The following is a 25,241-nucleotide window of genomic DNA, read 5'->3' as shown; positions in this document are numbered from 1 at the left end:
ACTCCAAGTCTAGAAGCCCATTGCTGCGGAAAAGCTGACATTGACCACAAGCAGTATGTAATGCACTTTTTATTGAAGCTATAAACTGACAGGGAAAGATATTTCATATTTGGGTGAAATGACGTTGAGAAGTTAATTAATTAGATTTTTTTTTATTTGATTTTAAAGTCCGCATGAAACCAAAAATTACAATATTCATTTTGTTAGTGCCTATTGAGGTGAACAATTAATTTGTTGGAAAAAAAAAACATTTTGTCTTGGTAATCTTTAATCAAAATCTGAACATTTGCTTCCACTCTGGAATGGCGTTCCTACTCTGATGAAGTCAGTTTGACAGTTTGGTTAGAATTTCCTTAACCACACACCTCTCCAACCAAATGAGAGATGGAGAGAAGGAGTGCAGAAATAAATTGGTGCTTGGGCTTCTTTAAAGAACTGTTAATTAAAAAAAAAAAAATGCCCATAGAAACTGCTAAATTGTTAAAGCTTCCACTAAAAAAAAAAATAGTCCACTGCAATATACAAAAAAACAACAACAAAAAACAAACAAATATGAAAGTAGCGGCGATTTCATTTTACAGTGAAGAGTGGACTCATACAGCTGTGCAGCGTTTCCATTGAGTCGATGGTGAAAGCAAGGAAATAGGTGAGAAAATAATTTAAGTAGTGAGAAGGTATTTTCCCCTCCAACACCCCAACAGTAATGATGTCCTTTTATACAGTAGCGCTTCTTGCTAAAGAGAAGAAAAAAAAAAATCTCATAGAGGCTCCAGCGAATCGAATCAGATCAGAGTGAACTCACTGAGGTGCGTCGGTTTTTCTCCCTGCATGGCCTGCAGTGCAGTGCATCAGATCATCTACGCCCCCTCTGGTTTTTGGTCGGGATAGATCTTCTCGATTTCTAAGAAATAGATTTCTGCCTCTTTCTTATTCTCTGCCATTATTCAGTCTTACAGATCTCTGAGTTGAAAATACATTCCCCCGTACCGCGTCTTAAAATGAGCTCAGTAGGGACTGCGCTTTGTAAGGAATTTTCTGAGAGCACTTTAATCAGCAGGACTCTATATTTGCCTTTCTTCTGTCCCTAATCTCTGAACTTTGAGAGGCAATTACCAGACAAAACAAAGAGTCTTTTTTCATTTAAGAGGAGCACACTGAGCTCTCCTGCAATATCATTAGGAGCCCCAGAAAGACACCTCAGAGGATGCTGACACGGGTAGGATCAAAAAGAACAACGCTGAGCGAGGTAAGAGACGCCCGGAGCACATGGAAATCAACCTAAATCAATTTGTTTTCAGATGTTGTCTCCAGGGACCACTTCACAAATGTCAGCCGCGAGGCCAAAGCATATGACAGGACTTGGTCTCTGTATAGTTCATTTTTAAACGAATAAGTGTGCTTTAAACGTCTACTTCAGTCAACTGCAATTACACTGTATGAACTACAGAGGGAGACAAAGACCATTGTTGACAATACAACATACCCTTTTTTCATTAGTGGCATTACATCTTCATTATATAACTATAGAATATTTGTTCAGTGTGTGATCATACAGACCAGCTATGATGATCAGGGTTATAAGACAATTAGATTTTTTTTTTTTTTTTGTAAACTACATACTATACATGTGATTTATAAGTGCACATATGATATATGGGAACTGTGATTGTCTAAGGTGTTGAAAATCTAGCATGCTTTCTCAAAGCTTTAATTTTAAAATAAAAAGTGTGTGTGTGTGTGTGTGTGTGTTTAGCACTCAGATGACATGCCATGTGTTAAGGCTGGGGGAAAATGACTCAAAATAATAAGCAGTCAGACATTTTTTGGAATGCATCACCTGGTTTAATATACATGACAAACTTTGACAAGTGATGAGCAGCTCCATTATAATAGGGTAGAGCAAGCGTAGTGTTTCTGTGGTGGCAACTGTGACCTATATAAAACAATGCAAAGGGCAAAGTTAACAGTGGCAAGCCGGCACCAATAGAAATAAAACATGAAAAATCCAAATCTATAAATTCATTATAGCAACAGTGAAAAAAGGAAATACATAGTCAAGTGTTATTTTAACAGCTGAATAGATTGTGTTACGAGTTCCAACAACTGTTCACAGTCAATCTGAAATGAGTGTGTAGAATTATAAAGCAAGTGTTTAAGGTATACAGATCGCACTGCTGCTGCTGAACATCACTGAACAATAACAACATGTTAGGCAATGTGGCTTCAGTACAAACGGCCATTGTTGGAATAATGTAATAATTATGCTGTTCAATCTAGTGCTAGTATTAATTCCAAGAACTTGCTTTAATGCTGCAAGATCATTCAGAAGACAAACTGACTGCTATGACCAATGTAAACACAAATGACACCATGTGTTCAATCACACTGCTGTACACAGTATGTCCTCATTACAGCCGTTTACGTGCCACCGTTTCGCTGATGATAGATTGCAAAGTGAGTTTGTTTGTTTTTTTTTAAATAAAAAGCAATAAAAACCCAAAATACTACAATGGGATTCCTTGTAGAGAAAATACAACAATAAAAACCAAGTCTAATTGGAATCCAGACTTATCTTCATCTATTTCTATCAAAAGAGTAAGAACAGCGCATACCAAAGAGGGAAAGGCTAACATGGGCATTGTGACAGTAATGATTGACATTTGGTTAAGAAAAGTGCGTGTATAGGCAGTATGATAGCTCTTCAGCTCTGGGCTGCTGTATTTGTATCTCTACTAAGGCAAAAGTTGAGGACAGATACATACAGATCCTCATCAGTCTGAGATTAGACGAGTGTTACTGCTGACCTCCACTGAGACAGCGGGAGATAATGAACCAGTTGATAGTTTGTTCCACACATCACATTATCAAGACGAGGGATTTGATTTGGCAGGTTTCCTGGTTTCTCAGAGCAGCTCTTGGAGTGTCAGAACAAGATCAGTGCCTTTTCTCCATTTTAAACAGGTTGATATTAAAAATCGTCAGTATCTGAAACAAAAATCAATGTCCAGATTTGGTTAGCTAAGATATATTGTATTATAAATCCTTATATATATATATATATATATATATATATATATATATATTAGTATAAGTATTTGAATTAAAACTTGATTATTAGATAAATGATCATTAGAATTACTATTCCACGTTTTTATTTTTATGCAAAAAGGAAGCTATTCTTCAAAAAAAAAATACACACATATATGTATTTAATTTGATATATATATATATATATATATATATATATATATATATATATATATATATATATATATACACACACATCTAATTATAAAAAAATATTCAAAATTATTACATAGTTGAAAAAAATGAAATTTTTTAAAATTGCAACCGTGCATATATGAAATATTATGTATATATGAAATTACAATTACAAAATAGTAGTAAAAAAATTAAAATAGTAGTAAAAAAAATTAAAATTAGAAATGCAATTGTGTTTCATTAATAAAAATCTGCACTTCCACACTACTCAAATCATGTTTCTAGAAAATTCCACACTGTTTTCTTTTCGAAGAGGATGTTACACAACCCCCACCAACAACAAAAAGTCTTCCTCAAATTACAAATCACTCCAGTTCTGGTAAAACATATCAGATGGCACTGCAGGAAGCTGCATAGAAATAATAAAAAAAGTAAATATAAAAGAGCAGTGCAATTTAGAATAAATGGATCCATGTCACATCACATCTATCAATGCATTCTCATATTCCAAATCACTTTAAACAATGTAAAATCATTGATCAAGGAGTTTGCAAAGAGAACAAACCCTGACCTCAGGATTACCGCGGCTATACTTTACTTCTCTTTGAATTATCTTGAGAGATCAGCTGTAGTTAGTAATTGCTTGGACAGATATGGCAATGAACAGAAGAGTGGCGTGTGTTTGAGTGGATGGAATGAAGACCCCTTTAACGATGTTAAAGGGGTCATGACATGAGAAATCAAATTTGCCTAGATCTATTTGTATATAAGAGGTCTTTGTACCATTAAAACACCCTGCAAGTTTCATAGCTTAAACCCTTCTCCTCAATAAGAACAAAGCATTTTTTTTTATCAAGTTCCAAAAACGGCTCGTTTGGATCTGATGTGCCAGATGACATCACAGGGGCACAAACATTTGCATAAACATTGCCTCCAGAGCAAGACACCGACGAATAGTCATCTTCTCACCATAGGCCCCGCCCACCGGCGTTCAATCGCTCAACGGCTGACACTTGATTACGCTGAAGGCGAGTGTCGCGTCGCGTCGCGTCAAAAGAAACTAGAAATTACAATCACTGCCGCTATCTTGATTACAATGGATACAGTATACAGATGCACATTCGCTTTCTGATGCAGTCCACACGCTTGAGTCTGTTGTCAATAGCACAAATGGAGTGAAAGAACGCTTGCTTTAACGCGTTTGATTTAAACAGCTCATTTGAGCTGCAAAAAAACTTTATTAACATTATAAGTAAACCTCAAGGAACATATTAAAATAATAATAAAAAAAATCCATGTCATGGCCCCTTTAAGAGAGGATGTGAACAAGGAAAGAGAGAAACAGACAGCGATGGTGGAAGGGTTCTAGTCAGCTACTTGGGATGAGCGGGGAATTGAAGATGTTTCTAATTGAGAGGTCAATTCAAAAATACCTTAACAGTGTGAGACTTTTATTCCGTTACAGCGGGTCCCGGGTTTTCTTTATTTTCAGAGGGAATGGCTAAGTAGTCTGTCCTGTAGACAAATAGGTACAAAAGAAAAAGGCAAAACTAAGAGTTGAAGGTGCACTGCTGCACCAACTTAGCCAGGACTCCTACCATCACCACATCAAAGGGATTGTTCACCCAAATTATTATAATTTTTTTTTACGCCTCACCATGTCATTCCAAATCTGTATGGTGTTTGTTTCCATGTAACACAAAAGTATTTTTAATGCAGCTCTTGCACAATAAAAAAGTGATAATTTTAAGGAGATATTCATTTATTTCATTCATTGTTAAATAATTACAATATAACAAATTATAAAATTACAATTTAATACAAATATATTGTTGTCTTGGATAAAAATTGAATGTAGATATTAACAGATGAAGCATGTTTTCAGTGTGCCATATAAAGTCAAGGGCTCCAAAATATGCAAATAGACCCTTAAATATAATAAAAGTAATTTAAGTTCAAATGCAAGTCATTATTACCTAATAATCACTATGTGTTTGTTGTATGACAAGCTGTGTAATTATTCTTCACAAATGTCTTTTTTGGAGAAAAAAAAATGACACCACAGGTCTGGAATGACAATTTATTTTTTGGCTGACTTATCCCTATAATACTCAGTGACCCTGGTATTGAATACTCGATGATGCTAAAATTTGGGGATCTCCGTGTTTTTTTCCTGCTGGCAGAGTGAGGACAGCAATATAATCACATATTCACATGACTGACAAACAAATCAAGAAGAAATGACCGAGAACAAATTAAAATGTGTTAAAGAGAGAGTAGAAAGAAAAGAGAGGATCAGATGACAGTAAAATCAATGAGTATCAGTTTGGAATCTGATTACTACAGGTAAGGCTGACAGGCCAGCACTTTATTTTCCATATGCTCTGCTTGACTGATTGGATTGAGTCACACTAATGCATGCTTTTAAAGCACTTATGCCCATTACCCGTATCTGTGTGTGTGCATGCCTGTGTTTGTGTGTCATGGTAGTCTATCATGCATCTAAACAACTCAAACTCCTGAATACAGTGTTAAATTTATCGTTAATGACTGAACCTTCAAGTTAGTCGATATTAATTGAATGTCATGTCTGTGTAAGAGTATATATTTTATCCTACTTTTCCATTAAGCTTGGAGAGCATTGAATAATTTAGTAAATATAGATAAATTTGATGGACGTAGGAATAGTATACCCAAAAATGAAAATTAGTTAATTTATTCACCCTCAGGCCACCAAGGATATAGATGAGTTTGTTTTTTTCAGCAGAACTGATTTGTAGAAATTTAGCATTGCATCACTTGTTCACCAATGGATCCTCTGCAGTGAATGGGTGCCGTCAGAATGAGAGACCAAGCGGTTTATAAAAAAACATCACAATAATCCACAAATCATTCACACGACTCCAGTCCATCAGATACCATCTTGTGACATTAAAAGTTGTTTGTGAGAAACAAGTTGTTTTCAACTTTAAATCATCGTTTCCAGCTAAAATCCGTCATCCTCTACCCATAATATTGCTTTCTCCAGTGAAAAATAAAAGAGAGAAATATGCACAGACCAAGCACTGTTCAAGTGAAAACAGCCTAAAACATTTCTAAACAAATATGTCAGTGGATTTTGATGTGAGAGGACAACAGAGGATGGGCTTTTTTACTGAAAGAAGCATTATAATGAATATGGACTGCTATTTTGGCCAGAAGTGACAGTTTAATGCCTTAATGCTGGGGAAGTCGTGGCCTAATGGTTAGAGAGTCGGACTCGTAATCAAAAGGTTGCGAGTTCGAGCCCCCGGCCGGCAGGAATTGTAGGTGGGGGGAGGGAATGTCCAGCGCTCTCTCCACCCTCAATACCACGACTGAGGTGCCCTTGAGCAAGGCACCGAACCCCCAATTGCTCCCCGGGGCGCTGCAGCATGGCTGCCCACTGCTCCGGGTGTGTGTTCACGGTGTGTGTGTGCATTTGTTCACTACTCACTGCTGTGTGTGTGCACTTGGATGGGTTAAACGCAGAGCACCAATTTCGAGTATGGGTCACCATACTTGACAATACGTCACGACTTTAATAATGGATTTGCTTCATACAAACAACATACATATTTTCACTTTACAAGACATTAATTGATGTGCTGGAGTTGTGTGGAATTACTTGTTGATTATTGTGATGTTTTTATCAGCTGTTTGAACTCTCATTCTGACGGCACCCATTCACTGCAGAGCAAGTGATGTAAAATTCTCCAAATCTTTTCTGAAGTAACAAACTCATCTATGTCTTGGATGCCAGAGAGTGAGTAAATATTTAGCAAGTTATAATTTTTGTGTGAACTATTCCTTTAAATGTTCCCCTCAAACCTGTAAACGTAAGACTAACTGAAGACACATGATAACGTAATACTCACGCAGGGTCCTGAGCCAGCTCCTCAGATTTGGAGATCTTCCTGTAGCAGTAGATCATTTCCACCAGCAACCATAATGTGAGGAACACCAGCAGCACATACATCATGATCTCTGAGTACAACGCTGTGATGTCTACACTCGCTGAGAAAATGAAAATATGCAATCAGAGGAAATTTTGTACAATTAATTGAGCAATCAGAGGAGGCCAGTTGGACTGATAAGGTGCCACTAAGGATGTCTGTGATGAATTCATCCAGAAAGTGACTCAGACAGTCTCAAGTGTACTGAAAATGAGGTCAAAAGTGCAAAATGCATGAGTGGGCAAGTCAACATATAGCTGATCTGCTGTAATGCATTAGGAGAGTCATTAAAGCTATTTCAGGTCACCAGAAAACTATAACCAAGTGCAACTATAAGTCACCTCAGAGATGAGCAGTTATGCTTTGCATCCAGGTGGTACTGTACATTTCTGATTGAATGGTTTCATATAACAATTTTAACCACTTTTTTTGAATGTTTATTTTTTTTTATTGTTATATGAACAAAAGCATAGCATGCACAGAAGATCTGCAGAGAATCCAAATGAATCAACTACTGGTAAGAAATTGTAAAAAATTAATTTAATTTAAGTTGATTTTAATTTAAAGTTTGCCCAAAAATGGAAATTCAGTCATTTACTCAGCCTCACGTATTTCCAAATTTGTATGACTTACTTTTTTGGAACATAAAAATAATTTATTTTGAAGAGTGTTGGTAACCAAACAGTTCTGGTCCCCATTGACTTCCATTGCATTGATATAATTGAAGTAAATGGGAACCACAACTATTTGGTTACCAAAATTCTTCAAAAAATATTATTTTGTGTTCTGCAGAAGAAAGTCAGTCGTACAGGTTCGGAAAGGCATGATGAGGGTAAGTAAACGATGACTGAATTTCAATTTCAATTTCCAATATCCTTTTAAAGTTCAGTTAGGTGTTCATTAGGCAGAAATGTATACATTTCATTTTTCTGCCCGTCCCTTAGAAGACACATTACAGTAAATCATTTGCATGCAAACACAAAACCACACAATGAAACAAACATGCACAGATACTTCATGTCAGCTTTCCCTTGGAGGACAATAAGACTCAAAGGTTATATGACACACTGTAAGACAGGTAAATTGTCTTTTAAAGATCAACGCAAAGTGATTGTGTGATCAGAGGTTCTCAGCTTCACCCTTCAAAGCAGAAGCCCACCCACAATGATCTGATTATATGAATAATTTATCAACAGACTATTCTGCATTTGAAAATGTGTTTTAAAAGGTGAGAACCACTGTATACAACAATGATAGTGCAGCGCATGTGACATTTTAGAGGCAACAAGTGCATATAAGTTTACTAAATCTAGTAAGATTGTAAAAAAAGGACCTGTGATCACATTATAAAGAGTATCTTTACAAATGTCTCATGCACTGCAGTGAACAGATCTAAAATGGCACTGAATGTAAAAGCAGAGTTGTACTGTAAGTATGTGGTTCTGGAAGGCTGCTTGCAATTCAAAATATCCTCTAAACCCACCACTTAAATACAACATTGTCTATGTCTATCTGTGAACCGAGACACTCACAGATAGAGATGATGCGTTGCGGTTGCATGATTAAATATAGACAAATATACATTAGGTAAAGTATATTCGATTGAAGTGAGAGGAAGTACTCTGCGTTTTTTCAGAAGTCTCAGGCATCCAGAGAATAGCATACAAACCAGAATATTTACATTACCCCTTACAACAGATAGAGAGGTAAGTGGCTGCTTAGATAAAGCCCTGAAAACAACTTCCTGCCTTCCAATAAGTAGGCTTAAATAACAATAAAAACAGAACAGAGCACAGCATTACTAGAACAACACAAACAACACATCAGGACACATATTGAAGGAAGGACACTGTACTGAGGTCAACAGTATCTGATTTTTAGGTTACAGCATGTTTGGAAATGGCCTGCGGCGCAACCATCCAAATCACACTGCAGATATGGAGTAATCAGATCGAATATGGCTAGACGAGGTACTGTAAGCGTCCAGCAGTGTTCGCTCACTTACCTTGCATTTTTACCTTCAGATCAATTCTGATTGTCATGGTGGTGGAATGCTTAAACGAATCGAACTCAAAGAAGCGTGACACCACACATTCGTATGTGCCAGAGTCATTTGCTGTGACATTTACGATGCTAATGGAGATGTCCTGCAGGTCTTTGCTGCCGTTCCATTTCAGACGGCCCTTCCAGTACATTTCTGCATCCTCTGGCTCCTGTGGCTCGCGATCATACTGATAGATCTGCACAGAGGAGATGATTGTGTGTCAGATATGCTTATTTTTAAATACATGTAGCAAAAAAGCTAAGAGGTAATCTCACAAGCATTCTTCTGTAATCTGATGCAGAACCGTTGTAGAACCAGTCCACTTTGGTCTCAGCAGAGATCTCCTCTCGTTTCATGCAGTAGATGCAGGTTAACTTCATAACACGGCCTACGGTGGCCTCTGTGTCTGATGACACGTTCACACACACCAGCCTGACCTCCTGAACTGCAGAAAACACAGAGTATTACCACACACACTGCATCTTTCATCAACATGTAGGACATCCAATCATGGCCTTTGGAGTGAGAACTTTCCACCTTTCCAAAAGCGTAGCATCAATCTGCATATACTTTATGGAGGTCAATTAAATCTGAAACTGAGATTTCTCAAGGGAGCACCAGAAAATGAGAAAGAGAGACAGAGAGAGATCATTATCCATTACAAGCTCCAATTCCAGAAGGAGCTCACAGCACTCCCAACTCCCGCTCAGACAAAAACATACCTTATTGCTGCAGACACATGTTAGTACCGGCAGCAGAGAACGCCCCATTGAGCAGGGACCAGGCCGAGGCCTCAATGATGTTAAGATTGTTCTGGAGTGTTCGCTCGACTGTGAACACAACCTCTCTGCCATTGTTGATATGGAGGCCATATTTACATAACTCACAGCCTCAAGCACAAGCTGTCTTATCGCGCCTTTTCAGTTTGAAGGGTCATATGGGCCAATGGAAATGGCAAGGACAATGTATAATAATGACTAGTTGTGAAATATTTTGCCGCAAGTCAAAGAATGCGAAGTTAGCGGTAGATGAAATTCTGCTTTAAATCTCTTAATGTTCTGATGACACCAGACTGCCACAATCTGTGAGGAGAAGCAGTGTGAGTCATTGGCACTTATGGGACCGTTTAGAGCTGAATTAATGCCATCTCTGTATGGGATTGTATTTTATTTTATTTTTTTACAGATATGTGAATTTGTGACTCACAAATAAGTACCTCGCATACCTCAAACAATGTCTGTACTAATGTTCTGATGTATGATTAACTGGTTTATGTACTACTAGATACAGACATTTAAGAGGCTACTGAAAGTAATTCTGGGGGGGAAAAAAGTGAACGGGGTCCCTGCAAATACTCAAGTGGTTTGATATATATATGCGTATATAATACTTGCAAAAAACCTAAAAAATTATAATAATAAATAAATATATTAATAAATTAATTAATAAAAAAAATTAATACATATTATTTGAGTTGTAATATGCTGATATCCTGTAGTGCTTATCACAACCACACATTATCTTAGAAATTACTTTAAATTACAAAAACTCTTATGCTTATTATTAATAAGATCAGTTTAACACATTTAAATACTATTACATTTTTGAAAAAAATGAAGACAAGAATTTGCATTTGCATCTATAGCATTTTCTTTCCTTATTTTAAATGACAAAATGGTGTGTGTCATTATTTATTGTTCAAATTATTCATTTAAAATTTCGAAACACTTACCAGCAAATATGAAGAGCAATAGCAAATGCAACACAAGCCTCATGTTAGTTGCCATACTGGGAGATCTAACAACAGGGCGGCGTCTCAGTCTTCCTGTAAGTACAGAGAGAAAAAAGAAAACTGACACTAACTTGATTTTGAAGAGGTTAAAATGTTTATATATGTATATATAGGCTATATAAAAAATTAAGATTCAGATATGAACTCCTATAGGTTCAGCACCACGGACAGCGCCCAATCGCGCGTAATTGTTTATTGATTACATTACATTTGACTTCAGATGTTAAAGTTACATCACTAGACAGAGAGACGTCGCACTGAAATAGCAAACTGAGGGAAACAACTCGGGGCTGAGGTTTCATGCAGGTCTAAATAAAGTTTGAGCTTTCTTACCGAGATACAAACATCCGTACCGTAAACGTCTTAAACTAGAAGCGGACGCTGCCGGTCCAAGGCGATGCTCGTGAATCTAAAGACCTGTGGATCTTAATGATTCCTGTAGAAAACTCGCGCGGAATAAAGAAATCCAGCGTCTCCACAACGAGCTCTTTCAGAAGATGTCATTGACAGATAAGAATTACTGTTTCCTTTTGCATCCACATGAGCAGTACAGATGCTCCGCCGTCAAATCTCCGCCGCTGTAGAATAACAGACGCCTGTCTTTGTTTTCTTACCAAGTAGCCACTTACTCATGACAGACATGCTCAGTGCGCATGTGCAGATGGGTCTACTTTCAAACTGACTTCTACAAACGTTGCTTAGTAAAAAACTGCTATTTTAAGGATACTTTTCATAAACGTTGACATAAGGTTGAAATAGTCACGTATTTAAAATGTTATAATATTTTAGAATTTCACTATACTGTTTAATCACAATATTGGCAGGCTAAAACACGTTTTAGCATGTTACCTTTTAGCGTTTTTTTGTTTGTTTGTTTGTATATCGATATGATTCATAATTGTTTTATTGTTTAATTTGGCTGAAAAGCCTATTATAGAATGTTCAGTGGCAGGTTTAATTGTGACAACTTACCCCATATACAGTATGACAACTTTAGCCCGCAATTTTTAATAAATGTTATTTAAAGTTTTCAATGAACTGTATCAGTGAAAATGTTCATTACTGTAGACTTTGTGTCTACACAAAAATTGTCTTTGAAGAATGAACCCAACTGTATTAACTGATCTTAAAAGTGTGACTAGCCTAGTCTCGCTATACTGGATTGTTCTGTTCAAGGCTGATACCTAATAAGTGATTTGTTTATAAGTGGTTGTGGAGTCCTGGGGCCCGTTTCAATAAGGAGGTTCAACCGACGAACTCTGAGGATGTTAACCCTGAAATGAGGAAAACTCTTGAGTTTCCCATCTCACAGTAAGTCAACTCAGAGTTTTCACTTAACCTCCTTTCTGAAACGGGCCCCTGATGTCCTGGCAACGTAGGCAACAGAAAGAGACAGATATGAAGCCGAGGCTTCGTCAGAGTCCACAAATTTAACACACATCACTGAGTTGTACACTAGCATTCATCCTTCAGTCGTCATCTCTTGTCTCTTCTCCCCTCATAAACAACATCCATCAACCCCAGCGAGAACAGCACATCATGAGCTGTATGCATCTGTAGGCTTCAATTGTCTCCGCTCGAGAACAGTATTTCATCATTCAAACCCACACGCTGGTCCTACTTAACCTATGCGTGGTCGGGGAAGCAGCTTCATCGCAATTACTGCAATTATTACATGAGTCACACCGAATCTAACCTTTCCAGTTTGCAGTCACCACATGAATGATGACTGTTGAAGAAACTGACAAATGCAAAATGGCATTTTTGAGCTTAAAAATGTGGCATATGGTCAAATGAAACCACAAAATTACAGCACACAACTTTTAGACTGCATGGGCTATTAAAGGAATAGCCAAAAATACTCACTCTCAGGCCATCCAAGATGTAGACCAGTTCGTTTCCTTAGAATTACTATACACCACTTGCTCACCAATGGATCCTCTGCAGGGAATGGATATAGTCAAAATGAGAGTCTAATCATCTGATAAAAACATCACAATAATCCACAAAACACTTTGTAAGAAACAAATCCATCATTGGACTTGTAACCTGAAGGTCGTGGGTTCAAGTCTCAGGTCCGGCAGGGATTGTAGGTGGGGGAGTGAATAACCAACACTCTCTCCACCCTCAACACGACTGAGGTGAGACCCTTGAGCAAGGCACCGAATCCCCCAACTGCTCCCCGGGCGCCGCAGCATTGGCTGCCCACTGCTCCGGGTGTATGTTCACTACTGTGTGTACACTTGGATGGGTTAAATGCAGAGCACAAATTCCGAGTATGGGTCACCATACTTGGCCACACACCACTTCCCTTTCCCTTTTCCCTATATATATATATATATATATATACAGTGCCCTCCAAAAGTATTAGAGCAGTAAGGCCAATTCCTTTATTTTTACTGTAGACTGAAAACATTTGGGTTTGACATCAAAGGATGAATATGAGATGAGAGATGAACATTTCAGCTTTTATTTACAGGTATTTTCATCTGGATCTGATACACAACTTAGAAGATAGCACCTTTTGTTTGAACCCACCCATTTTTCATGTTACCAAAAGTATTGGAACAGATAGAATTAACATAGATTAAAGTGAAAAAGACTTAATATTTAGTTGCAAATCCTTTGCTTTCAATAACTGCATCAAGCCTGTGACCCACTGACATCACCAAACCTTTGCATTATTCTTTTGTGATGCTTTTCCAAGCTTTCACCGCAGCCTCTTTCAGTTTTGGGGGGTTACTCTTTTCATCTTCTCTCAGTTTCAGTCCAATCAGTTTGGTTGCATCTTTCTGTAAATTGTCAGACACAATATTTCTGTAGACTTCTGAGTTAATTTTGCTGCTGCCATCATGTGTTACATCATTAATGAGGATTAATGAGCCTGTCCCAGAAGAAGCGATGAACGCCCAGGCCATTACATTACTTATGTAATGTGTACTATAATGTACACCTGTGTACACTGTGTTTTAGATGAGCTTGTATGTTTGGGATCATGAGCAGATCCTTTCTTTCTCCAAACTTTAGCTTTTCCATCACTTTGGTCCATAAAATCAGTCCATAAAACCTTGTCCCAGAATTTTTGAGGCTCGTCTCCTATTCTTCTTGCTAATGAGTGGTTTGCATCTTCTGGTGTAGCCTCTGTACTTTTGTTCATGAAGTCTTCTGCGAACAGTAGATAGTGATACCTTCACTCCTGCCCTCTGGAGGTTGTTGCTGATGTCACTAACAGTTGATTTAGGGTCTTTCTTTACAGCTGTCACAATGTTTCTGTCATCAACTGCAGATGTTTTCCATGATCTACCCGTTTGAGGTGTGTTACTTAGTACACCAGTGGTTTCTTTCTTCCTCAGGAGATTCCAAATGGTTGTACTTGCTATTGCCAGTGTTTGTGCAATGGTTTGATTGATTTTTCATCTTCTCTCAGCTTCACAATTGCTCGTTTTCACCCATAGACACCTCTCTGGTTTTCATGTTGGTTACACGTCTAACTAACTATAATTGCAGTCTGCATGGATCTGAAACTGAGCGCAGACATTCAGTGCTATTTATTGTTTGAATAATCTATTAATAGGACACACAAGGGCAACAAAACACAGCTGTCAGTCACATGTTCCAATACTTTTGGTAACATGAAAAATGGGTGGATTCAAACAAAAGGTGGTATCTTCTAAATTGTGTATCAGATCCAGATGAAAATACATGTAAATAAAAGATGAAATGATAATCTCTCATCTCATATTCATCTTTTGATGTCAAACCCAAATGTTTACAGTCTATAGCAAAAATAAAGGAATTGGCCTTACTGTTCCAATACTTTTGGAGGGCACTGTGTATATATACACATACACACACTGTATATATATATATATATATATATATATATATATACACTGTCCTATATCTATAATATTGCTTTCTACAGTGAAAAAGTCCAAATCATGAGAGAAATATACACAGATAATGATTCAAGCAAAAACAGTCCAAACAGTTCTACACAAAAATGTAAGCTGATTTTGATGTGAGACAACAACGGGGGATGGACTTTTTCCACTGGAGTAAGTGTTTTTATGGATTATGGATTTATTAAATTAAAATGCCTTAAATAACTATGGAACTGATGGACTGGAGATTTGTGGATTACTTCTGGATTATTGTGATGTTTTTATCAGCTGTTTGGACTCATTCTGACGGCACCCATTCACTGCTGAGGATCAATTAGTGAACAAGTGATGTGATGCCAAATTTCTCCAAATGTGTTCCGATGAAGAAACAAACTCATCTACATCTTGGATGGCCCAAGAGAGTAAATTTTAAGCACATTTTCATTCTCAGGTGAACTATTCCTGAGGTGAAAGTTAAAATGCTTTCAGTCATATAAATAGCAGCATATCTAAATAATGCACATAAGGACAAAAACTTAGAAAACATTTGAGAATTAGGATAAACATTTTTCTGACACTCCAGTAATCCATCCAGTTTGAAATGCAAATGCTATACGATAATGCTCACAATGGTTTAGACATATGCAAAAGTATACATGTATTCCCATCTTGCTTTTCCATACATATAAAACAGATTCCTCTTCTTTACAGTACAATTGGGAAGGATAATTTGTTGAGATTAGATCCCTGTTTGGATGCTACAGTACCACAAATGTAAGACTTACAATCTTTCTCATCTCACAATGAGAAAAACAACTATTTAATCTAGCTAAAGTAGTAATGTATGGGAACCCAGTGAAGCTTAGTCCAAAGGTCAGGATTACAGATTTCATCATTGGGATTATGGATGCTTTATTATGACAGCCTCTCAGGAAGAGAAGAACACATGGCTCACAGACCTAGAAATTATTTCTACACAGCACAGAGACCATTTGTTTCCACCAGCGCCAGATGCTTTCCAATCTTTTCCGACTCTGGATGAAACAATGAAGCAAGAAGTGAATTATGGATGGGATTGAAAGGGATGTCTCTCAGCAAAGTTCATCTGTACAGAGCTATAATACAATAGCAGGAGTGCGCTGCTTGGCGAGGGAGATGTTGCTGCAGGCTTGGTCTCAGCACTGACTAAAAAGGGCAGGCCTGCTGGTTCCTATACCCAGGATGCAGGGAAACCATGGCAACAGCAATGCAAAATGACAGTGTGGAGAGAGCAGGCCAGTGTAATGTTTTCATCCAGCCATGAAGAATGAAACCCTGTGAGTCTGTGTATTAGTATCAGCATGTTAATATCTTTATGAATAAATAAAAGCTCATCTATTTTTTATATAATATAATATAATATATAACATATTTAAAAAAATAAAATAATTTGCTCTCTATATTTTGGATTCAAAATTTAAAATGGGGGCGGGGTATGATATTTAAACATTTAAAACAAGAAATAGCATGTCATAAAATGAAAAATAAATATTTCTAAATGATAAAACATTATTGTCTCATTATTAGCTTAAGTATATGAATATTTTACTCTGTATGGGTAAAAGCCCATGTAATAATTAATAGAACGTAATACAGTATAATATAATAATATTCAATAAATAAATAAAATTCAAAATAATAAATGAAAGTGCTCTCTAAACTCCAAAAAGTCAAAAAATGTAAGACTTCAATAAAAACCTGGGGGTTCCTAATGTAAAGCTGAAAATAAAAATGTTTTAGGATATTTATAAATTTAAAATATGAAATGGCATGCCATAAAATGCAAAATACATATTTATAAACTATAATTAAAATTTTAGGTCACTAATCAAATAAGCAAATTTCTGAATATTGATCTCAGCTTCACAGTGATGACCTGCATGTTTCTCAGAAAAAGTCCTGTCTGAAACACTCGCATGCTGAGTAGGTCAAGAAACACTGAGGCTGTTATGTGAGTCTGCAGAAACTGGGCGGGCATGAGCAGCCTTTTTGTTTGCTGCTGAAGTATTTACCAATGAAAGGATTCCTTTCAACTTTTTAGAACAAGTTTCAACAGGTGACAAAAATGGTGTGTCATTCTGACTGCTTTTCCGGGCCTCTTACTATTGCAAACACAAGTGTTCTTTAAAAAATAAAAAATATATTTTTTACTTTCTACTGACAAAAACTATATTTTCACTGGATTTATGCTTTGAAGTTTAAATGCAATCACAATCAAAACCTGGTACATGCCTCTTGTAAATTATTTCCATCAGGGAACACTTGCCACATCCTACAGCCTCATCCTACTCCGTCTCTGTTTGAAACCATCTCCCATGAGGAAACACTGCAGCTTTTTAAACACCTACTGCTGAACTGCCTCTCCACACAAACCTCCAAAATATCTCTTCTGACCTCTTCCCATCAATCTCACCTCATTAATCCATTCTTGACCAGTAACTCTGCTGCATCAGGTTTTAAAGGGGCCATGTAATACGATTTCACCTTTTTAAATTTTATTAGTGTGTAATGCAGCTGTGTGAGCATAAACAACATCTGCAAAGTCTTTTACAGAATTAGCATAGTATCGCCTACAACGAACGGCTGGTAAGGGACTACAACAAAATAATTAAGGGTTAGTGACATCATAAACCCATATAAACCCCGCCCAATCCTGTTCCTTGCGTCCTCCTGCTCCCCACACGCTCTGCTCTGCATCTCTCTCTCTCTCTCTCAGTCAGATCAGCTCAGCTGCTCCAACAATGAAGTGTCCCAACTTATTTTCACATAGCTATGATAAACGTTAAACATGGACGTGCATGCGGTTGCCGTGCTGTATCAAAGCTTTAATCATGATAAAAACGTACATTAAAAGCTAACATAAGCATTAGCATAATAATAGCGTATCTAAAAGTATGAGACAACAACAAACAGGACCTTGTGTTCTGTAGTGAGGACCATCTCGGTTTAGACGCGCACTAGAGGCGGTTTAGCCAATCACAACACACTGGGCCAGCTAACCAATCGGAGCTCATCGTATATTTCTGAGGGAGGGGCCTCATAAAAGCAGGAAATTATCAGCCTGTTTATCAAAGAAGGGACAGAGAGGTGTGGAATAAAGGTAAATGATGTGACAAATAATGAATTGTTTAACAAACGAAGCATTAACACGTTAGATTGCACCCCATAAACACAATCAAGCCTCAAAAAAAACCAGTCAACCACCCCTTTAAAACTACCCCTCGGACATTATTTTCCAGGTCTGCTTCTTATCCAGCATGCTAAAAGATCCGGAAAGGGCTGAAAAATCAAAACTGGACAGACAACCCATCTTTTGTTTTGTTTTTTGTATTATTTTGGATCTATTTGAAGTTGCAATGTACCTTACCAGTACTCTTATCAAATAGTATTGATGAAACTATCAAAACAAAGTTTTGCCATCTATTGGCCATCTTTATGTTCTGTTATGTGTGTGGCAATGTTTCATTGAATAACAACCAGTAGCAAGATTACGCAAGCCATTTTCACACATCACTGGACTTGAAAACAGAAATGCCTGTCTAGCACTAAAGGAAGTCTGGTATTTTGTGCTACATTACAAACCTTTCAAATGAAATATCTCTATGGATCTCTGGCCCTTTATTAACTGGTGTAAACCATGTAAAATGAAGAAGTGCATTTCAAGAGATCTAGAGCACTTTCAGGTTTACGACATGAATTTTTGCTCAGTCTGTTAACCACAGGCAAGTGAAATATGGCACCCTGTTCTATGAATTAATTTATTTTGCCAATCCAACTTTGTCTAATGTATTTCAGAAGAAATGTTATCCAACGCTGATTCTAAGAAATAAGCTTGAAAAATGCCTAAATTATATCCTATAGTTCATTTGTTTTTCTTTCTCTGTCAGTTTTAATGTAAATAGATGTCATACTTGCTCTTTACAAGAGGCATTATCAACAGATTTCTCTAGAAGATCTACAAATGGACACAATTTCCATTTAAAACATTTACATGCCATATATAATAAATGACATCACTTACTGGAGGATGCTCCCTTAATGGACTTACCAGTGGATCTTCAGCCCTATAACAGAGGACAATATTTCTGCAAATAAAACGGTAGTCTCTGTAATATGTGACGCTGGGCTGTAGACTAGATTTCTGACTATGAGTTTATTACTCAAGCGGAGGCCTCTCAGGTATTGCAGCTGTCCGTTTGTAATGAAGAGAGCCAGGACAGAAATAGGCATGATCACAGCTACCTCCTCCAGAAATACAGCATGACAACCTGTTCATAAATAATGTATATTAAATAAACACTCAGAAAAACAGCAAGGCAAAAGCAAAAACATTTGCATTTCCTAAAGGAAATACAGTGCTTGCCGGGCAGCAAAAATATTTTTTGTACTAATAAGTAAACTGATATCCACAAATAATAATAATAATTATTATTATTATTACTGTATTGTTATTGTTGTTGTCACTACAATAATAATAATTATATTATTAAAAACAACAAACATAATTGGGCATTGTCGTTATTGTTGTTGCCGTTATTTAAAGTAGGTGCAGGGATAATAACAACAAAACAATCATAATAATAATAATTATTATTATTATTAATAACAACAACTATGACCATTATTATTGTCACTACAACAACAATAATAATAGTTCTTGTTATTTTGAACGTAACAACAATGATAATAGTAATTGTCGTTATTATTATCATGATTTTGTTGTTGTTGTTTATTTACTATTGTTGTTATAGCTGTTATTTATATTTGTTGCGGTAATAAAATAAAATAAAATTAATAATAATTAATAATAATAATAATAACCTATAAAATAAATGTTAGGTCACAAATCAAATAAGCAATTTCTGAATCTTAAAATGATAAATCTTAATTCAAAATCTTAAATATATTAATTTGTAACTGAACTTTCAAATGCAAAGTCAAACTGCTATGATTATGTAATTTGTAATGAAGAAACTATACTAAATTTAAATTACATTTAAACAAAATATATATAGACCAAAATAGACCATTTCACTAGCGGTCAATTTGAGCTCAAACAAAGATTTTCTTTAAGTTCAAAACTGTTATTTATTTTATTTGCAGGGATAATAATAACAGTAATGACAATGATCGCTATTATTGTTATTGTTGTCACTACAACAACAACAATAATAATAATAGTTGTTGTTGATCTTAAAAGCAACAATAATAGTATTTTTTGTTATTATGATTTTGTTGTTGTTTATCTATTATTGTTGTTGTGGCTGTTATTTATATTAGTTGTAGTGATAATAAATAAATAAATATAATAATCATAATAAACATATTATTATTATTATCAGCCTACAAAAAATAAAAATGACATTACATCTGTGTCAGTAGAGAATTTTATAACTTTGCATGCTGCTTTTCTCAAAAACAAAGTACAAGAGCATTAAAAATGAATGGCATATCTACGAAAAAAATCTAAACTTCTACAAAACAAAGTCTGAATGTGAGAGTATTATTCCGTATGAGGGCCTTGCAAACACTGCATCTACTTCAGCAGCAGTACGTTGAGTCTGACAAGTATGTTAAGTGGAAAGTCCGCCCTGGATGCTGCGTGGATACACTATTTGTTTAATCTAAACCGATAAAGGCAGACGGCACACAGCCAATGGAACTTTCTTGAGCGTATCAGCTCAAGGACAGAGAGTTGTAACACTGATAGCGGCTGATGACAGCTACCGCTCACCCTCCCTCCCAATCTGTTCACAGTCTGTTCCCCCTAGAGGAAAAGAGTTTAGCTCGGCTCTGAGCATGAGCGTGCTTGAACTGTTAGATCATTGACTTGAAAAGCACCGGAGGATGAAGTCCAGTTAAAACATGCTACACATGTTACTGCTCAGAAGTGCATAGCATGTTTAATTAGTGAATTTTTCCCTGGTTATTTTATTGACATAAGAAATTACACTTTTAAGATGATGTGTTTTATATCTTTGATTTGTTTTTATACATTTAGTATTTAAATCACATTCAAATGAATGACAATTAATAAAAACATTAACATTCAAAAGTTTGGGGTCAGTAAGATTTTTTTAAAATAAATTAATACTTTCATTCAACAATGAAGCATTAAAAAGTGACAGTAAAGATATATATATACATATATATTATAATACAAAAGACTTATATAAATGTAATTAATAAATGCTGTTCTCTTGAACTGTATGTTCATTTAAGAATCCTGAACAGAAATTTATCTTGTTTTCCACAAAAATATTAAGCAGCACAACTGTTTTCAACACTGATAATAAGAAATATCTCTTGATATTAGAATGATTTCTAAAGGATCATGTAACACTGAAGACTGCAATTACATTTTAAAATATATTTAAATAGAAAACAACATTTTAAATTGTAAAAATATTTGACAATAATGTTTTTTTACCACATTTTTTATCAAATAAATGCAGCCTTTAGATATTTCTTTCAAAAACATAAAAAAAAATATGTACCAATCCTAAATGTTTGAACAGTAGTGTAAATATTTGCATACATTGATAAAAATAAAAAATAAACCATAAAGATTCACAGTTTTAAGGTTGTGACTACATTTGCTAAGTTGTTTAGCATAACACTGCTTCTAAACCAGGGGTGTTAAACGTTAAATCCATCTCCTCCATGTCAGTTTTTGTCATAAACAGCAATGACATCTTCAAGTGACAACTGAAAGGACATTTTGATTTCTGTTTCTATTTCGTCTTGCCCTACTCATCATAACTGTACATTAAACATTAAATAGCTTCTGACTGGCTGTGACTGTGCCACACAAGTTTCACAGTCATTATGAATGGATAAAATGATTGTAACTTGTAAGATCTGTAAGAATAGAACATGGTGTAAAAACAAGAAACTGATTATTTTTAGAATAATCACCATTTTCAAAACTTATTCCTCATGCAGTCACACCCTTTTCCTCATCTTTGTCCATATGCTTGCTCTGCTTCTTGTTGCTCGATTGTCCTGCAGCAGGTGTCTGCTTCTCTGCTCCTCCACTGTCTGGTTTGTGTTTGCTTGGCGTCTGGCTGGCTTTCTGAGCCAGGACTGTGTCATGAGCCGGTCTGATTTCATTAGGACTCAAGCTCAGTTTAGAAAGTCTGTCTCTCATCTCCTTCAGTCTCTGATCCACTGTACACTTCTGTAGCTCCAGCATCACCTGCTGCTCCTGCAAGCATGGGGAGCGTCAGAGACACAGACAGAAGGGGTGAGAAATACATTTTACAATGTAAATTAATTTGGCCCTCTTGCAAATATAGCGTATAAGGGTCTCCATGAGGTGAGTCAGACTGGCTGTTACCTGAAGCGGTTTGTCAAACCTGGGTTCTTTCTTCTCCGGTGGCCTGCGTATGTGTATCCTGTGGAGTTCAGAGGAGAGCTGCTGGTAAACTTCATTAAGTCTGTTTATTTCTCTTTCCATACACAGCACCTGAAGCACAGAGGAAATATTTCCATAGACGTACACTCTTCAGAATAAATAAAACATAACATGCAAAACGTGCTTTCACTCACTGGGACTTGAGGCTTTAGGCTAGTTTGCCCTCGTCCTGTGCACAAAAGACCCACAATTGTACCAGTGTTCAAGTGTTTGCAAGGCTAAGAATGTTTTCTGTTAAAAATCGCTCTCAAAATATCTCACCATCTCCAGGTCTGTCTTTAAGAGTTGGTTTTAGTTCTTGGAGGAGCTGCTCCAACTTGAAGTATTTATAGACTTGAAGTCTAAAATTGATTAAAGTGAATGTTTTTAATGTTTTAATATATTCTTAATGTCAAAAACTCACCTCAGATTGGATACTAACCTCTCTGGCAGCAGGTGCTCAGTGAAATGGGTTTCAGTAGGTATTTTTACACCGAAGAAGTCCTCTACTAATGTTCCAAAGGCCTCCGGTGTGTTTTCCTCATCCATCTAACATGTGAGCGAAAGTCTGTTATAGCTCTTCCCTGGATTTAATATATATTTCAAACACGAGCCTTACCTTTCCATTCCTCTGGTCCTCAGTGAAAGAGTGATGAAACAACTGCATGCTTAATGCTGAAATGGCCAAGTGGAAGGCTTTTATGAAATCGAGAGTTTTTGAGCCTGTAAAAAATAGAAATGCCAAAAGAAAAACGTTTAATGTTTTTTATGTTTGGAGAACTTTGCAGATGTTACTGAAAGATGATACTTATCTCTTTATCGAAGCTTTTATAAAACAAAACACAAGCATTTTAGATCTATTTTATATGTTTTAATTGTCTTATTTTGTGTATTAGTACCTTTTATGTATTATACACTACTGTTTAAAAGTCAGTAAGTTTTTTGGTTGTAATATTTTTATTGATTTTTTCTGATATACATCACATTTAACAATCTCCAAACCCTTACCAACCTTAGAGTAACGCTCATGCTGTCCAATAATTCAAAAAGGAATTACAGGTTTAAAAATAAATATATAAATAAAAATAATAATAATAGTAATAATGATGATAGTAATTGTAAAAAAAAAAAAATAATCAGTGCATACATATAAATGTCTACATCAGAGAAAAGAGGGAAATATATAGATAAAATACAAAAAAACTAAATGTAAATTCAAATCAATGAAAGGGTATTATTTCAAATTGTCAACATAATCAATGAAAGGTTGCCACATCTTAAAGAATTGTTTTCCCGATCCTCTTAATGAGTACCTAATCTTTTCAAGGTATAGACAAGACATCGTTTCTCTAATCCATTGAATATGTGTTGGTGGGAGAGAATTCTTCCATTTTAATAGAATGGCTCTACGTGCCAACAAAGAGGAGAAGGCAAGCTTTTTACACATTGATACAGACAGCTGTAACTCCTCTGGAGCAACTCCAAACAATGCCACAATTGGTTCTGGTACTTAGCTAATATGTTGCACGAAAGATAGCTATCCAAAGGTTTTTCAGGAGAGATCGTTGGAAAATCAGATAAAAATGACCTAACATAATCTTACTTGCAAGACTCTAAAGAAATCAAATTTAGTAAGACCAAAGTGTGACACTAACTGTTCAAAAGAAGCAAATAAATTGTCGATAAATAAATCTTTAAAGCATGTTATCTCCTTGTCAGACCAACTCCTAAACGACCCATCATGCATTGAAGGTAAGAAAAAATGATTACGGGCAACAGGGCTAAGAAGAGAAGGATTCCTAAAACCAAATGATCTCCTAAATTAAGTCCAAATCCTCAGCGAGTGTTTCACCACTGGGCAATCGACAAAAGTATAAGAAATTAACTGTAATTTGGTAGCAAGAAGTGCTGGAAGGGAAATTTCTTATGGGCATATAATTCCATGTCCACCCAGGATGGTTTATTAGGTAGAAGGTGATAATGCCACCAATACAGTGCATTTCGTATGTTAGCTGCCCAGTAGTAAAATTTAAAATTAGGCAGGGACATACCACCATCTCGTCTAGGCCTCTGAAGGTATCATTTACGCAAGCGAGGATGTTTACCATTCCAAATAAAAATAGAGATAACCGAGTCCAGAGATTAAAAAAATGACAACGGAATAAAAAGATAAAGAAATTTAGGAAGCACCACCATCTTAATGGAATTAATGTGTCCAATGAGATAAATTTTTAAAGGAGACCATTTACAAAGGTCCTTCTTAATTCGTTCAAGAAGCATACCAAAATTATGTTTAAAGAGATGTTTATACTGGCGAGTGATTCAGACACCAATATAAGTACATTTATTTTTGACTATCTTCAGTGGTATGTTGGAGCACTGTAATTGCATATCTACTTTATTAATCAGAAAAAATTAACTCTTTTGCAGATTAAGTCTGTAGCCGGAGAGTAAGGTTAGAGCTGCAGGCAAAGATGTATGCGGGTTAGAAATAAAAAGCAATAGATCATCTGCATATAGAGTTACTTTATGCACGGCCTCACCACATGTAATTCCAGTAATCTGCTGACACTCATGTAGAGCAATTGCTAAAGGCTCAATAGCAAGGGCAAATAATAATGGGCTCAACGGGCAGCCCTGCCGGGTTCCGCGATGCAAATTAAAAGGTTGAGAAGATAGACCATTGGTCAGGACTACAGTGGAGGGAGCGCTATAAAGTAATTTAATCCAACAGAGAAAGACCGGGCCAAATCCAAATTTTTCCAAAACTAAAAAAAGATACTCCCACTCCACCCTGTCGAACGCCTTCTCGGCATCCAAAGAGACGACACATTCTGGAACGGACTGATGCTGAAAATAAACTCCATTAAGTAAACGGCGAATATTAAAA

At 36.2% G+C, this 25,241-nt stretch overlaps 1 protein-coding gene across 11 annotated transcripts; it reads right to left on the bottom strand.

Annotated features, from left to right (window-relative positions):
* Positions 1–1,815: 1,815 nt before the first annotated feature.
* On the bottom strand, positions 1,816–19,155 carry LOC306854328 (sodium channel regulatory subunit beta-3-like). 11 transcript variants are annotated; one of them, XR_013782822.1, is made up of 8 exons: positions 11,366–11,674; positions 10,973–11,065; positions 9,516–9,685; positions 9,202–9,436; positions 7,119–7,257; positions 4,656–4,737; positions 2,805–2,985; positions 1,826–1,933 (listed from the first exon to the last, which is right to left on the bottom strand). XR_013782822.1 is itself a non-coding variant. In XM_079392240.1 (7 exons), the coding sequence occupies exons 2-6, from the start codon at positions 11,025–11,027 to the stop codon at positions 4,674–4,676; spliced, it is 663 nt and encodes a 220-aa protein (XP_079248366.1). In that variant the 5' UTR covers positions 11,028–11,065; positions 11,366–11,674; the 3' UTR covers positions 1,816–2,985; positions 4,656–4,673. The 11 variants fall into 11 exon arrangements, 8 of the variants coding, with proteins under 8 accessions (XP_079248366.1, XP_079248369.1, XP_079248370.1 ...); XR_013782821.1 differs by lacking the exon at positions 11,366–11,674 and adding an exon at positions 19,004–19,153 and having other exon boundaries at positions 1,827–1,933; XM_079392240.1 differs by having other exon boundaries at positions 1,816–2,985.
* Positions 19,156–25,241: the final 6,086 nt, after the last annotated feature.

Source organism: Barbus barbus (assembly GCF_936440315.1).
Source record: "Barbus barbus genome assembly, chromosome: 34".
Classification (NCBI taxonomy): Eukaryota; Metazoa; Chordata; class Actinopteri; order Cypriniformes; family Cyprinidae; genus Barbus; species Barbus barbus.
The sequence above is the reverse complement of the archived record's forward strand: the minus strand, read 5'-3'. Positions and strand labels throughout refer to the sequence as shown.

Bases quoted from the DNA above. Each gene is read 5' to 3' on its own strand.
- LOC306854328 (XM_079392243.1), bottom strand. From the start codon at position 11,027: ATGGCAACTAACATGAGGCTTGTGTTGCATTTGCTATTGCTCTTCATA. The intron at 9,686-10,972 runs GTAAGTGTTTCG...TGTTTTCTGCAG, and splicing joins ATTGCTCTTCATATTTGCTG to TTCAGGAGGTCAGGCTGGTG. The intron at 7,258-9,201 runs GTAAGTGAGCGA...TCATTTTCTCAG, and splicing joins TCTGAAGGTAAAAATGCAAG to CGAGTGTAGACATCACAGCG.